Below are 15,506 nucleotides of genomic sequence, written 5' to 3'. Positions count from 1 at the left end.
GACTAAGTACCTTAGCGATGGTTCTTTGGACAAGCACAAGGCTCGCCTTGCTAAAGATTTTGCTCAGCGCCCAGACATTGACTTCCATGATACTTTTGCCCCCACTGCCTGTATGGCGACTATTCGAGCTGTTGTTGCCTTGGCCGGCCATAGGAGATGGTCTGTCTATCAGTTGGATGTGAAGTCGGCCTTTCTCAACGGTGACTTGCAGGAGGAGATCTATGTCGAGCAGCCTCGTGGCTTTGGATTCTTGTATGGGAAAGTTTACAATTTGAAGAAGGCCTTTTATGCCTCAAGTAGGCTCTACGTGCATGGACCGAGAAGATTAACTTGTTTCTTCAGTCAAAGTTGGGATATTGGCGCTCCATGGTTGATCTGCAGCTTTATGTGCACACTTTCGAAGCTAGTCGTGTGTTGTTTGTGTTGTATGTTGATGATTTGATTTTGACAGGGGATCTTGCACAGAAAGTCCAAGAGACCAAGACAGCTTTACATCAGACATTCGAGATGATGGATTTGGGGCTTCTTCATTTCTTCTTGGGTCATGAGATTTATCAGTCTTAGAGGGGGATTTTTATCTCTCAGCAAAGATATATTCAGGAGCTCTTAGTGACTTTTGAGATGGAGACTTGTCGGACCATTTCTACTTCTATGGATCCGAACTGGAAGGCCACTTCACACTTAGATTCTCCCTTGACAGATCCTTCCTGCTACCGTCGGTTGATTGGATTCTTGATTTGGCTACTCAACACTTGTGTTGATCTTTGTTTTGTCGTAGGTCTTTTGGTAGGGTTCATGAGTGAACCCAAACAGATACATAGGCAGGCTGCCCTGTAGATTCTTCGGTATCTGAGGGGGACCTCTAACTAAGCGATTTCTTATCTAGCAGGTACAGATGCTTTAGATATTGTTCTTATAGGTTGGAGCGACTCGGATTGGGTTGGCGATATGGACCACCGGCGGTCTACTATAGGCTACTGCTTTACCTTGGGTATAGGTATTATCTCTTGGAGTAGTAGCAAGAAGCAACCCACAGTAGCTCTTTCTTCTACTGAGGTGGAGTATCGGGCTGCGTCTTCCACCACATGTGAGGTTGTGTGGCTTCGGAGATTGTTGGAGGAGGTTTGCTGCCCCCAAACTTGTCTTACTCTTCTGCGGTGTGACAATGAGAGTTGCATTGCCTTGGTACGGAATCCTGTATTCCATGCCCGGACGAAGCGCATTGAGATATCACTTCATTCGAGAGAAGCCTTTGGATGGGACCATTGATGTGGAGTACTGCAAGACGGAGGATAATCTTGCAGATTTGTTCACGAAGGCGCTTCCCCAGGCTTCTCTTCGGCAACATTCCAGATCCCTCAATCCTCTGCCCTGTCCAGGATCTGAGGAGGGGTGTTAGCGAGTCATTCCTTGGTCACGTCCAGTATGGACAGTGCAGGATGCGCAGGATGCCACGTTAGCAGGTCGGACAGGTGCCACGTGGCACAACAACGGCCAGACAGTTTTATTTGGATAGTCGACTGCATTAATTGCAGCCGACTTGTTTTCTGCCAATTTTTTTGTGATTGTTTTCTTCTATTTATAGCAGACCGATCCACCACTTGATCATATTTTGATCTTGAGATTTGACAGAGACAGATTGCAGAGACGGACAACACCCGGGCTAACGGAGATTGAGGTCCTCAAGGCAGAGACACACACAGATATTTTCTATGCACCCACGTATATTTCTGCATTCCTATACAACATACTACACTGCAGATTTTTTGCGTTACACTGTCTCCTTTTCTCTCTCTCTTTTCTCTCTATGTTCACTCTCTCTTAGTCTTTGTTCTACGCTTCCGCATCACTGCACTCTGACAGAGGAACCAACAAATCAATGAATTTGGGGCATTTTCCATCTACATCAAAGCGGGTGAAGGCCAATTGATTGCCGAATCAAGGGGTAAATCAGATTGAAGACTTGTTGGTCTTTTTGGACAGCAAGGGGAGTTGGAATACCGAAAGGGAATTGGGAGAATCCTATTGTACATCATCTTCTTCTTTAATTAAGTAAATAAATACCGAAAGGGACGTCAATCTTGGGGCCAACAGGGTGTCCATTGTCCAAGATTGTAAATTAATTTGCATTTCTCAATTTTGTAATAAATGTTGTATTCTTGATTCACGTGCACACTTGGATTCTTGATTCACATAAATGTTGTATTCTTTATTTCAGTGCAGAGTCATTGATTGCAGATTTTGATGATGACATGCACACTTGGATTCTTGATTCACGTGCTTCTTTCCATGTGACACCACACTATGAGTGGCTTTCTGACTACAGTGGTGGTAGACATGGTGTTGTCCACTTGGGGGACAACTATGCATGGGACATTGCAGGGATTGGCAATGTGCAGTTTGCATTTCAGCATGGTTCAATGTTCACCTTGCATAATGTGAGGCATGTATCCTAGCTCAAGAAGAGCTTGATAAGTAGAGGGTAGTTAGATGATGAAGGCTATCACATCACTTTTGGGAATGGCTATTGGAAGATATAAGGGATCTAGGATTGTTGCTAAAGGCTCTAAGAGTGACACTTTGTATTCGTTACATGTATCTAGTGTGTGTAACCCTGCTGTTGCTGTAACGGAGCAGCCAAGTATGGCCAGTTGTGACACATGAGTTAAATTGGAATGAAAGTGCTTTCTTGGGTTATTTACCATGTTTGAGGTATGTTGATTTTGACCATTGTGATCATTGTGTATTTGGTAAGCATGCTCAAACGTCACAAAAAAAGTCTCTCTTGTTAAAGTCTTCACCCTTAGAGTTGGTACATTTAGATGTATGTGAGATACTAGGGTTGTCTCTAAGGGGAAATAAATATTTTATCACGTTTGTTGATGATGTCACATGTAGAGTATAGGTTTACCCTATCCGTCGTAAAGACGAGGCATTAGATAAGTTTAAAAAAATCTTGGCACTTCTTGAAAATATGACCTAGAAGGACATTAAAGTGTCTTCACTTTGACAATGGTGGGAAATGTGTCAAAAGGCCTTCTCGGCCTTTTGTGACAACTAAGGGCTAAAGGGGGAGCTCACTGCCCCTCATAATTTGCCTCAAAATGGTGTTGTAGAGCGTATGAATAGGACTATTTAGGAGAAGGTTCATACCATTCTATCTCATGCTGCATTTGTTAGCTTGCCCTATTTGGTCATGTTAATTTGCCATCTCCTGGTTGTGAGCTTTTGTCAGAGTTTGACGAAGATACTAAAGCTCTGAAAGTCTAGTGTGCATTTCTATGCATTTCCTCTATTTAAGGCCCCATGTTGGCTCATTGGCAGGTTGCTATGAGGATTTTGTGGTTCTTGAGGGGGACCCTTGACCTAGGTATTTATTATCCAGCAAGTACAAGACATTCCACCTTTCGTTTGTAGGGTTGGATGGATTTAGACTGCGTTGGTGATGTTGATCACAAGAGCTCAACAACAGGTTATTGCTTTATCTTGGATGTAGAGAATATCTCTTGGAGTAGTAAGAAGTATCCCACAATTGCTCTATCATCTATAAAGGCGGAGTATAGAGTAGCATCTTCTACCACATGTGCGATAGTGTGGTTTTGGAGGTTGTTAGGAGAGCTTGGCTGTCCTTAGACAGGTCTCTCTACACTTCATTGTGACAATGAGAGTTGCATTGCTTTGGTATAGAATCCCGTATTCCATGCTAGGTCGAAGCACATTGAAATATAGTACCATTTCATTTGGAAGAAGATCTTGTATGAGACTACTGATGTGGTTCATTGCAAGATGGAGGATAAGTTGGCAGACTTGTTTATGAGGGCTTTTTCTCAGGCTGTTCTATGACAGCACTCCAAATCCTTGACCCTTATGTTGTTCCAAGATCTGAGAGTAGGCGTTAGAGATTTGGTCATCCCCTGGACGGACATGGGCATAGGCAGAGTAGAGTTACTCCGAAGCAGATCTACACATTTCTTGATCAGGTTGGACAGTTTCATGTAGGGGTAGTAGACCAAGCAAAACGACTTACAGTCTTACTATTTATGCTAGGCCATGCCCATTCATGTTTGGTCAGGAGTAAACAATGGTCATTCATTTTCTTTAAGGTTTTGTGTGTTAATCTATAATGGTAAACAATCCATTGGCACATTGTGTATCAGTTGGAAGTGCAAGACTCCTTTGGCGCTTTCCTTAGCACATAACTTGGAGGAAAGCTCCTAGGTGTCGTGAGCAAAGACTGATAGACTGCAAACATTGCTATACTTCCATTGATGAGCTCATATGACATGTCTTATGTGTGCATAAACTAAGAAAACTTACCTCTTACAGACAGGTCCAAATGTGTAGCCATTCATAACATGTTTAACACGCAGAGAAAGTATATTCTGATCTCCTTGCAATGTTTCAATGTGGTTATGATGAATTAGAGATTCTAATACCTCCTATTCTTTGCCATGCCCGAATCTTGGGTGATTCTTTCATGTCGAGTGGTTTTGGGGTTTTCAACACAGTAAGATATGGTATCACTAAAAACTAAAACAGAAAAGCAGTATGTATGGTGTATGTGCTTGCGTTTGCACTCTTGCTTGCTTGTACCTGTTTGTGTGCTGGAAAATGCCATTCTTGTTGCATCATGTCTCCATCATCTATGCAGGCAGGTCCTTGGAATCAAGCCTGGACAAAAGGGGGAAGATAACCTTGAAGCATATTATGAAAAAAAGGTCAAGCGCTCTTCCTTGTTAAGAGAGGAAGACAACCAAGCTAACTTTGTAGACCCTTCTGATGTTCTGCCAGTCAAGACCTTGGCTGGTGAACTTCATTATCGTACTTCTCAGACTGAGTCTCAACAAGGCCAAAATGAAGGTAAACTTCTAGTATATATGTCTGTTCAGTTCCAAAACCTGAGAAATTGTTTGGTCACAAACACATTTGTAGCTTTCACGTGCATGTATTTGAAAAAATTGGTGATGTTGAAAATGTATTGATTTGAAAGACATTTTTTTGGTTAACATTATGATTCATTTTCTGGTGACTGATTTAAAGTCGAAGTAAGGAAGGATGTTTTTAAATGATTTTTTGAACTTAGTTGCTGATGGTTAAACCTGTGAAAATTTATTGTATCTCTGTCAGCGACTACGTGTGATGTGAAATTAAGTTTTGTGTTTAGTTGGAGGCGAGGCATGACTTTGTCTCTCTTCTTTTGGTGGTCAGCCTATTTGTTGTGGCTAACTTTTGTGTGTGTGTTATATACTCGGTAGCATGAACATGAATCGTGCATGTGGATATGCTAACACCAATAAAAAATACATGCATGCACAATCATCTAGATTCACATGTATTTCATTCATGTAAATACAATGTTTGGATTTGCATTTGTGCATGCCTACACGTATGTAATGCAGATGTAGTCATTGTATTTCATCTATTGCAGTATTCTTCTATGGTGGGATATGTGAACTGCATCTGGTTGTTAAAATGAGTTTGTTTTTATCTGCAACCAGCCAAACCTGGATTAGTCTTTTGTCCATGGTCATCATTGCATGTCTCTTTGTTCCCTTGCAGCCACTCTAGCATCTGACGCAAAAAGTGCCCAATTATATTGCATCTTAAAACGACAATTTTTTATATTCCATTTTGCACTACAAAGCCTCCAAAACAATTTATATTTTTCAGTCTATACAGGTGGTACTTTGGGTCCACCAAAGAGGGTTGCATGATGTACTTGGGGTCCACCAAAGAGAGTTGCATGATGACTTGATGCTCCATTAGTTCTCTATAAACATCTCACAATAGTAGGGTGGGCCAGTTTTGTTCCCAAGATTCGACTATTTTCCTTGCCAAAGCATAACGTAGGTTTTTTCAACTCAGAGGTGCCAAAGCATAACCATTTTTTAGTACAAGGCCTCCAACCAATATTGCTTTTGGAAAATTAATAATTAGCACATATTGGCTCTTATATTGCCCAATAGGACCACTCGAAAAAAACCTAATCATAACATGAAAGTGGACTTCAACGTTTATATCGATGAAAAGTACATGATTGGAAAAGTGGTATATACTAGCAAGCTGTAGAAGCTAAAATGGTAGCTTTGAAAACTTCTATGCAAATATAGTACAGATTTAAAAAGAGGTCCAAACCTAAAGAATGCTCGGATAAAGTTTGGTGCTCTTTAGACATATTGGTGTTTCTAATGTGAAGACTGTTAACAAATTCTCCAATTGAAGGGGGATTTTATAAAGTTGGTAATGACTTTACAGGGTTAGTGTTCAAAGCATGGGGAGCATGGGGAGAAATCAACATCACTCATTGCATTTGAATGAAAGCAAGATAACCTTCCTATCAATAGGGGAATATTTGCTTGAAAGCGCATTAACCTATTATTCAAGTAGAGCAAGGGTATGGGAAAGGACCCATGATATACCCCCCTCTTCTCCAAGCACCCTTACCTCCTCCTCAATCACTAATGTTAATTTTTGCTCCCCAGCTATAGCTAGTTCCACAACTACAAGAGAATCACAACCCCTTTTGCTATTCTTGAGGGAGACCCTCGATCTTGGTATTCACAATCTAGCAAGTACTCAAGATTCCCCTTTGGTTCTTACAGGATGGGCAGATTCAGATTGTCATGGAGATGTTGACCACCGAAGGTCAACGACAAGATATTGCTTTACTTTGGGTGCAGGTGTTATCTTGTGGAGTAGCAAGAAGCAACCCATTGTTGCCCTTACTTCCACAGAGGTGGAGTATAGAGTGGCTCCATCTACCACACGTGAGACGGTATGGCTTCAGAGGTTAGTAGGAGAGCTTGGCTGTCCTTAGAAAGGTCCTATGACATGCCATTGGTACAATGAGAATTGCATTGCTTTGGCACGGAACCTTGTGTTTCATGCTAGATCGAAGCACATTGAGATTCGGTACCATTTCATTTGGGAGAAGATCTTGGATGAGACCATTGATATGGTTTAGTGCAAGATGGAGGATAATCTTGCAGATTTGTTTACAAAGGTGCTTCCTTAGATTCTTTCTCATTAAGTTCATTATGCCGCCTCAAGGCCTCTAATGATGGAGAAGCTCGATAAGACATCATGGGGTCCTGAGAAGAAGGTGATTGAGACATTGTGATTCGGTTACGAGTCGTTTGTGTGCCTTGTACAAAACCTAGCACTCCACAATATATGGAGGATACTCTTTGCGATAGCATGAGCTTTGATACCATGTGAAGAAGCTGCTAGGGTTTGCATTGAGAAAACACAAAATGTACGACCACAATAGAAACGCAAAGACATAGACAATGGAAAAATTAAAATTTTACCTTCCACCTTTTGGATGCTTAGTTGGGCTCACCTAACATGGGGACAATGATATAAGAGGTAAAAGTCTCATTGTTTTTGTTTTTGTTTTTTTTTTGGGAAGGCGGGGATGAATGGTAAAGGTGGAGGTGAGGGGACAAGTTTACTTGTAGTGGTTTTGAAACAAGCCTTCCTTTCATGGATGGGTGGGAATTCCTTGATTACAACTTAGTTATAGCCAACAACATTTATTGCAAAACTGAGAAACGCAAATTAACTTACAATCTTGGACAATGGACATCCTATTGGCTTTAAAATTGGCGCCCCTTTTGGTATTTATTTAACTTAATTGGAAAAGAAGTTGATGTACAATGGGATTCTCCCAATCCCTTTCGGTATTCCAACTCCCCTTGCTGTCCAAAATGACCAGCAAGTCTTCAATCTAATTTGCCCCTTGATTCGGGCAATCAATTGGTCTTCACTCCCTTTGATGGAGATGGGAAATGCCTTGAATTCATTGATTTCCTGGTCTTGAATTTGACTAAAAATAGCTTCAACCTTGTTGAATCCAAGTCTTGGAGCTTCCAATTTTTGGCACATTTCCCAAGGCTACTGCTAAACTCTAATTTCTGCTCTGCAGATTAGGGTTTACAGTAGAGAAATCTGAAATTTCTCAGCCTCTGGTAATCTCAATCCTGTAATCTTTGAAGCAAGGCTGTAGAAAGGCTGGGAGATGAGAAAAAATGTTGAGGAGAGAGAAAATTCAGACTCTCTTCTTGAAGAACTGTAGAAAATCAGTCATTTACTGTTGCTGCCTTGTCTCAATGGCTTGTAGATGCAAAAAATTGAAGAAAATCAGTCATTTACTGTTGTTGCCCTATCTCAACAGCCTGCAGATGCTGTCACCTGCTGTTGATTGGTCTTCTCTTGCCCTTGGTTACCTTATAAGGTCTTCCAATGGCTACAAATCAGACCAGCAACATCTCCTCCCTCTCTCTTACAGGTTGAATACACTAAAATGCCTCTCTCTAGCCTCTTAAGACGTTTTTTAAACTTGCATGGGCATTTTTGACAAGTGATAGTCTTTCCAAATAGCTTTTCCAGCATTATCCATAATTAAATATTAATTTTCAGTTTTTAATTACTGAAAATTAATCTAATAATTATTTCAGTGCCTTGAAAAATGATCTAATTGGCCAATAATTAAATTGGCTGGGCAACTTCCATTCCTGAGTGTCTCTGCACCATCTTTGACTATCAGATTGGTGGTAGATACCATTAAATGTCACTTCTCTAGCGTCACCAACTGACACTTATGGCCAAATGAAGGACCTAGGCCAACAACTGGCACCAGATACCATCAAGTACCTGTGTGGCAGAACTTATGGCAACTTTTGCCTTTGGTATCCCGTGTTTTCTCGGGTCCTAGGCTCATAAATTTACTCTAACTCAATTTCACCTCACATGTGCAACATTTACTTAATCATGTGATTAAAAATTAATCCACATGTTGAGTGAGGTTTCAAAAATACATGTCCTCATGATAAGTTCCGAGGGAAAAAAAAGGTGGATAAAATGTGCACATCACCCCCTCTCCATTGGTACATCTCAAATCTCTTTTAATTAGGGAAGTCATTATTTGTTAATCTAAAAGCCCCTTTTTGAGCCCATATTTCCCATAATGCATACATGAATAATTAGCAAATGAAATAGGATAATGACAAGTGAAACATCCCCTTAGCATCCATCTTGCGCAAGAGACACAACACAAGCCATATCCACAAATAAAAGGGATTGGATATCAGACTCACCTCCTAGCCATAGAGCCAAATGGGTTCGCCCTTGAGCTTGGGAGCTAGCGACACTTTGGGTCATGACCACATCCCAAGGGTTGGCATCTCGACTCCCATGCCACTAGCCCACACCATCAGAGTATGTGGACGTGTTGGCCAACGAGCCAAGAGTCAGAGTGGTTTTTACACAATGAATGTGCACAATGGGGCCTTGAGTCCTATAAATAGGACTTGGCTGCCCTAACCCCGAAGTGTCCTTGGTGCATTCGTACAAAGTCACTTCATGCTACTAGCGCCCATCCAGATGTCTGAGGATGTAACAACAAGACTTGGGTCCAAAGTGCTGGATGGGTAGTAATGGGGTTCTAGTATGACTAGCTTGTATGTTTTATGGTGTGTAGGTGCTGCTCATACTTCTATGAAACATGTCTAAATGGAAGAAGTAGATGTCTATGGATAAAAGGATAGCTGGCAAAGAAAACGGGAATATAACGAGCCTTGGGAATGCAATGATCCCAACGGTTCGAATGCGGTTCTACATCACTAGCTAGCCTTTGTATTTATGAATGGTGTATGATTATCCACCACTGTTTATTTAGGATAGCAAAGGGAATAAAGTGCCCTCTTTCAAAGTGGTTTTATGCAGCAGTACATGATGAGCATAAGGAAAAATAGTTTACAAAACCTCATGTATTGATGACGTGAAAATGTGCAGATGCCAGAGACTCTTGATCAATGATGGGCTGTAATTTCAAAGCTTGATGAATTGAGATGACTGGTCCAGTCTCAGTACATGGACTTTCAAGATAACTGATCAGGGTTCATCCTGTTTCTGTCTGAGGGCAGTGTATATTAGCACGATGCTTTTATAAAACCCTACCAAATGTATTGTTGGGACAACAAGGATCTCTCTTGATTCTCAATTTGATAAGAGTTAGAAAGGTTCTGGCTTGAAGCAACCAAGTTGTGGTGCTCATTGTTAGTAAAGCATATCTCAGGCTCTTGTCTGCATTATTTATGTATGCATTTTGAAGCTGTGTACTCAGTTTGGTGTCTCTTAATTACATGACCTATTCACAAAGCTATTTGAAGGCATATCTCATTGTCTGAGGGCATATATGTTTACTTGCATGCTACAGATGAACTTCTCAGGTCAGTTGTCATGATATCAGTGCACCTATGAGTGGTATTGCCTTAACTACTTGTCCTTGAAGTTTGTGCACCTGCTGCTTTAGTTATCCAACATGGCAAATATGTTAGCATATCTAGCAAATGGAGTTGTTGGTAAACATTGACTCAAGTAAGTTCTGTTTGAAGCAAGAAACATGGAGTTGAGGATGAATAACTATTGTTGCTCTTGACTGGCTATTGTGGTGGTTTTAGCTCATGTAAACATGTGCTTCTATTTTCTCAAGTTGATTTTAGGTAATTTGCAAACTAATATATGAATTACTTCTCAATAGGAAACAAGGTTTCGGCTTTGACTCTTGAAGAGAGGCAAGCACTTGTAAGGAAAGGCAAGCCCAAAGGTACTTCCCAAGAGCAGGACCTTGTTGTGGCCAGTAGGCTGTTCCAAACAGATAATGTGGCAGCAAAATCTGATGCTGGAAGGAAGCTCTCAAAAGCTGATCAGAGAAAGGAGAGTAGGAAGGCAAAAAAGGCAAAAAATGAGTCTACACACAAGGAAGAGATTGGAGAACATGCTTTATCAGAGTTGCACTCCTCGGCACTGGTACATTAATATGGATTGGCAACCAATGTTTGCTTTTTAGAACAGTGACTTGACTCATTTTTTTCCCTAACTGTTTTTCAGGAGGACTTGAGGAAAGATCTTTCTGAGGAGGAAAGGATAGATGAGGCAAGAGCTCGTATGGCCGAGCTTGGAACAGCAGTGCTTGCTGATCCAGAGAACAACATAGAGTCATTGTCTGAGCTGCAAGGATTTTGCACTGAAAAGGTTACAAATATAGCAAAAATGGCAATGCTTTCTTTGCTTGCCATTTTCAAAGATATTGTCCCAGGGTATGTTTAATGTGGTCGTATTCTACCTTTGACATTGAAGGAGCTCACTTGAACATTAGCTGTATTCTGAAAAGTAAGGCAGCTGGCTGTAGTGAACTCGACTTTCCCTTTTAGCTTCATCCTTGTTGATAGTTACCAGTTGTGTTCATTGTCTTAGCTGCAGGGATTTTGCACTAAAAGGTTTATGAATATAGCAAAAATGGCAATTCTTTTTTTTGCTTGCCATTTTCAAAGATATCTTCCCTGGGTATGTTTAATGTGGTTGTATTCTACAATTGACATTGAAGGGCTCAATTAAATCTTAACTTTATTCTGAAAAGTAAGGCAGTCAGCTGTAGTAATCTTGACTTTACGTTTTACCTTCATCCTTGTTGATAGTTACCAGTTATGTTCCTATACTGTCCACACAAGCAGGTTCTATGTCATTTCTCAGCTTGTTTTTTTACATGATGATTAAACTTTGGACCTTCTTTAAGTTGTTGATGTGGATAAGATAGTATTTACAGTTTCCTGAAGTTGTTGATGGGTTAGAAAACTTTCACAATTTCTAAAGAATCAAGATAATTGCTTTGCTGCTTTTTCTTGGTTCTCTATCTGATATCCCTCGTGTATCAGATATAACCATTACTTGCATATTGTGTTGAGACATTCACTTCAATTTTTAGGTATCGAATTCGCTTGCCTACACAGAAGGAGTTAGAGATGCAAGTGTCAAAGGAAGTTCGGAAGCTGCGGGAATTTGAGACGCGGCTTCTTCGTTCTTATCAGGTCTAATGCGCGCATTATAATCACTTCTGTTTGGTTGTTTGTTGTTTTCATAGTAACAGAATACATTTTTCTTGTAGCATCTATGGGATCTAAGTTGGAAAGGATTTGAACTGTATGTGTTTGTTGAAATTTCATTTGTACATAAAAGGCTTCCAACTAAGATGTGATATATAGATTGATGCATAGACAATGCAAGAACAGAGACAAATACCAAGACAAACTCGTAGACAATGACACACGTATGTGCATAGACAGTGGGAGGGAGGGCGATGCAGCCCCATGAGTTCCTCAGTTGTGGTAGGTTAATGTTAATGTGGCATGTTGGTGGTAGGCATTTATGCTGTTGCAGCAAGTTGTTTTCTGTCTTGTGACCTGTCAGTCTTGGATTGCATTTAATGCAGTTGTGGCACCCTGGCTCAGTTGTGGACGCTGAGAATTAAGTCCTGGCTGCTATTATACTACTAAAATTGCCACAAGTGCAGCTGTGGCTGCTGTAGATGCAGTCCTGGGTATGCTTTGATGCTTTTCCCTTGGCGGTGGGAAATGTTTTGGTCTGATTCCAATGATAGAAGTGTTATTGCAGATTTTTGATACGATTCGGAATTAGAGTTTAGCTGTTGAATCAGCAACCCCAGCCTTGACATGACTACTTTTATGATAAATTTAATAATGTTGTAGTAAGTTTACATACATACTTGCTGTTACTAAATTGATTGCTTATTACACATTCTCTATTTAGTGAATTTAAGTCAATAAATTAATGACTTGCTTTTCTTTAAGTGTTGATGATGATCTAGCATGGCCATGAGACCATTTAGAGACCAGTATTCCTAGTGCATCACTTAATGGGGTGATCAGAGCATTGTGACGGGGATATCTGGTACAGGCAGTACAAGTTATGAAGGGGGAAGGAAGTGTCTGCTAAGTGTAAGAGTGTACACAAGAACCAAGGAGTTACACATAAATGAAGATGGACTGAATTCTAAGAAGAGGAAGTGCATTAGCATTGTGTATATGTATTTATGTGTGCATCCGGGGATGCCTAGAAATGTTTACTTGTGTGTAATGAGCATTGTATTCATTTGGGGTCATTCTCTCCCTTACAAGTCAAAGTTTAAGGTCTTTTCTCTCTTAATGAATTAAGGAGAGAAGTAATTCTTTCACTAAGAAAAGCGACAGAGGTAATTCTCTCACTAAGAAAGACTAGAGAGGTGATCCTTTGGAAGTGAGGAGAGAAGTGATTTTCTCTTTCTAAGGTCTAAGATGACACAAGCTTTTGTGTGGAAGTCAATCTTAAGGTTGAGGCTCAAGGCAATCTAATGAACTCTCCTTATCTATGGCTCAAGGTGGTTGCATGGACCATAAGTTAAGAATAGAGTTTAAAAAACCGCTTTTCTTAAAATAGACATGGCGAATGCAGAGAGAGAGATTCCAAAATTGGTGTTGCAAAGTAGGTCCTAGAACAACCACATCTTGCATGAAGATCAATCTTTTGAATCTTGGCACTCAAGCCTCTCTCCAAGAAGAGAAGCTCTTGGAGCTTATAAAAGGGAGGTTCTCCTTGGGTGTGGAGGAGGTGAAGGAAGCATCACTTTGCATGCATGCAAGAGGAGGAGAGAAGGCGGTTCGAGTCCCACAAAATGGTGCGGAAGCTCTCCTGAAATCAAACACCAAGAAGAGAGCCCTACACATATTGTGTAGGAGAGAATAAGAGAAATCAAGAAGATCAAAGGAGCCAATTTTCGAGTTGTGCAAGTGCTCTTTGGTTGTATACCGTGCAAGGATCTGTGTGAGTTCAAGCTCGCCAACCCTCGAGTTGTGCAAGTGCTTTTGAAGCTCTGTTGAAATCAAACTCCAAGAGGAGATCCCTACATATATTGTGTAGGAGAGAAGGAGAGACTTAAGAAGGATCAAAATGTGCCAACTTCCAAGTTATGCAAGTGTTAGCTGGTTGCATATGTTGGGATAAAGGCCCGGTTTAATGCCCCTGTGTATAGTATATGCACATTGTATATGTGAATGCACCTTGACGTGCCCTAAGTATAAATACATTTTACTCTGTGTACCAACACATTGTTGGTACACTCTTATCGAATCGTACTTGACTTTGCTCTCTCTCTCTCTCTCTCCAGGTGACACACTCTTATGCTCACTCCTCAAACTTTCATCTCTCTCAGTTGAGCTCCCCAGCAACTGATATTAGAGTTGTAGATTCTATACATTTCTCAAAACCAAGAGCTATTGACACTGTAGGCAGCTTGCGAATAGACTGCCGTGGCCTGTGCAGCACAGGTCGTGCTGACCAACCGGCAGTTGAGAGTAGGCGCCATCGACAACAATTGACCAGGCGGAAGGCAAGAATAGGTGCTATCGACAGCTAACTAGGCGAACAGTTCAAGCAACAGGTGGCGTGTCGAGCTGAGGCAGAAGACCACGCATGCAGGGAGCGACTAGACGACGACCTGTAGGCGACTACGGGATGAAGATGGGTCCAATGCATGGTGAGGAGACACCAATTGCATAGTCGCAATCCAAGCCAGCGGGTCAACAGACCCTCCTTGTCATATTTTTTTCTAAAAAATAGGTTGTTCTTAAAAAAATCCCTTTTACCCCCTTTTCTTTGACGGCATTAACGTGTGGGAGCACAGTTTCTAGATCTGTGCAATTCTAACTCGGAAAAATTGGGGCTTCTCCCAGATTTGACATTGCTTATGCTCGTCAGTGATTTTGAAGTTAGGAATTGCAGACATTGCGTATGGTGACCTTAATTAATTTGGGGATTTTGCCAAATTAGTTAAAATTTTGCTCATTTGAGCTTTGAGCAAAATTTCTTGACATTGGATCCCAGAAATTTGGGGCTTTTCATGTATGGCAAAGTCTTGCTCAGTTGGGTCAGATTGACTGATATTTATATAATCTTGGACTTGAAATTTTGGGGATTTGTGTAGAATTTGGTAAATTTCTGCATTTTTGGTTCATGTACAAACATTAGAGATTTATTTCTAGTTGAGAAAGAACAGCAGTGTATTTTGTTGGTTCAGCTTGTGCTTGTGTAGTGTAGTGCATTTACTCTTGTGTTCGTGATAATATGGTAAATAAAGAGGTTGTGGCTTACTTAAAGTTAGGTGTCACTGATGACATTTTGACAGACATTAAGGGTTTAGATACAGGTTATGCAATATGGAAGAAGCTGAAAACTATCTATGAGATCACCACACCTGTTAATTAAGTGCATTTAATACGCCAGTTGGTGAATTTGTGATTGGATGAGTCAAAGCTTGCAGCTGAGCACTTGAGTGCATTTATAGGGATTCTAAATCAGCTCCAAGATGCAAATTTGGACTTTGATGATAAGTTGAGGGCGATCTTTTTGATCATGACATTGCCTGACTCTTGGGAGATCTTGGTGGTTTCACTTAGCAATAACCCCAATCTCTCATATGATGGGATGAGGGGTTCTATCTTGAATGAAGAAATTAGATGTATGTCTAGTAGAGAAGGTAGCAACTTAGCTTATAATGTAAGAGGCAGGGCTGAAAAAAAAAATACAAATGTAGGATAGAGAAACAGGAGCAAGAGCAAAGGAAAGGAAAAGAGTGACATTACTTGCTATCACTGTGGTCGGAAGGGCCAGAA

General features: G+C 40.8%; 1 protein-coding gene across 1 annotated transcript in view; it reads left to right on the top strand.

Annotated features, from left to right (window-relative positions):
- LOC148038551 (binding protein) overlaps positions 1 to 15,506 on the top strand; it is a 67,920-nt gene that overhangs the window by 37,439 nt on the left and 14,975 nt on the right. Inside the window, exons 3-6 of the mRNA XM_087673445.1 lie at positions 4,652 to 4,860; positions 10,544 to 10,812; positions 10,894 to 11,102; positions 11,768 to 11,870. Coding sequence (XP_087529571.1) covers positions 4,652 to 4,860; positions 10,544 to 10,812; positions 10,894 to 11,102; positions 11,768 to 11,870 — 790 coding nt within the window. The remainder of the gene's footprint in view (positions 1 to 4,651; positions 4,861 to 10,543; positions 10,813 to 10,893; positions 11,103 to 11,767; positions 11,871 to 15,506) is intronic.

Source organism: Lygodium microphyllum, chromosome 3 (assembly GCF_053477565.2).
Source record: "Lygodium microphyllum isolate KBCC chromosome 3, Lygodium_microphyllum_v1.1.10, whole genome shotgun sequence".
NCBI classification, from domain to species: domain Eukaryota; kingdom Viridiplantae; phylum Streptophyta; class Polypodiopsida; order Schizaeales; family Lygodiaceae; genus Lygodium; species Lygodium microphyllum.
Note: the sequence above shows the minus strand (reverse complement) of the source record. Positions and strands in the feature narration are given on the sequence as shown.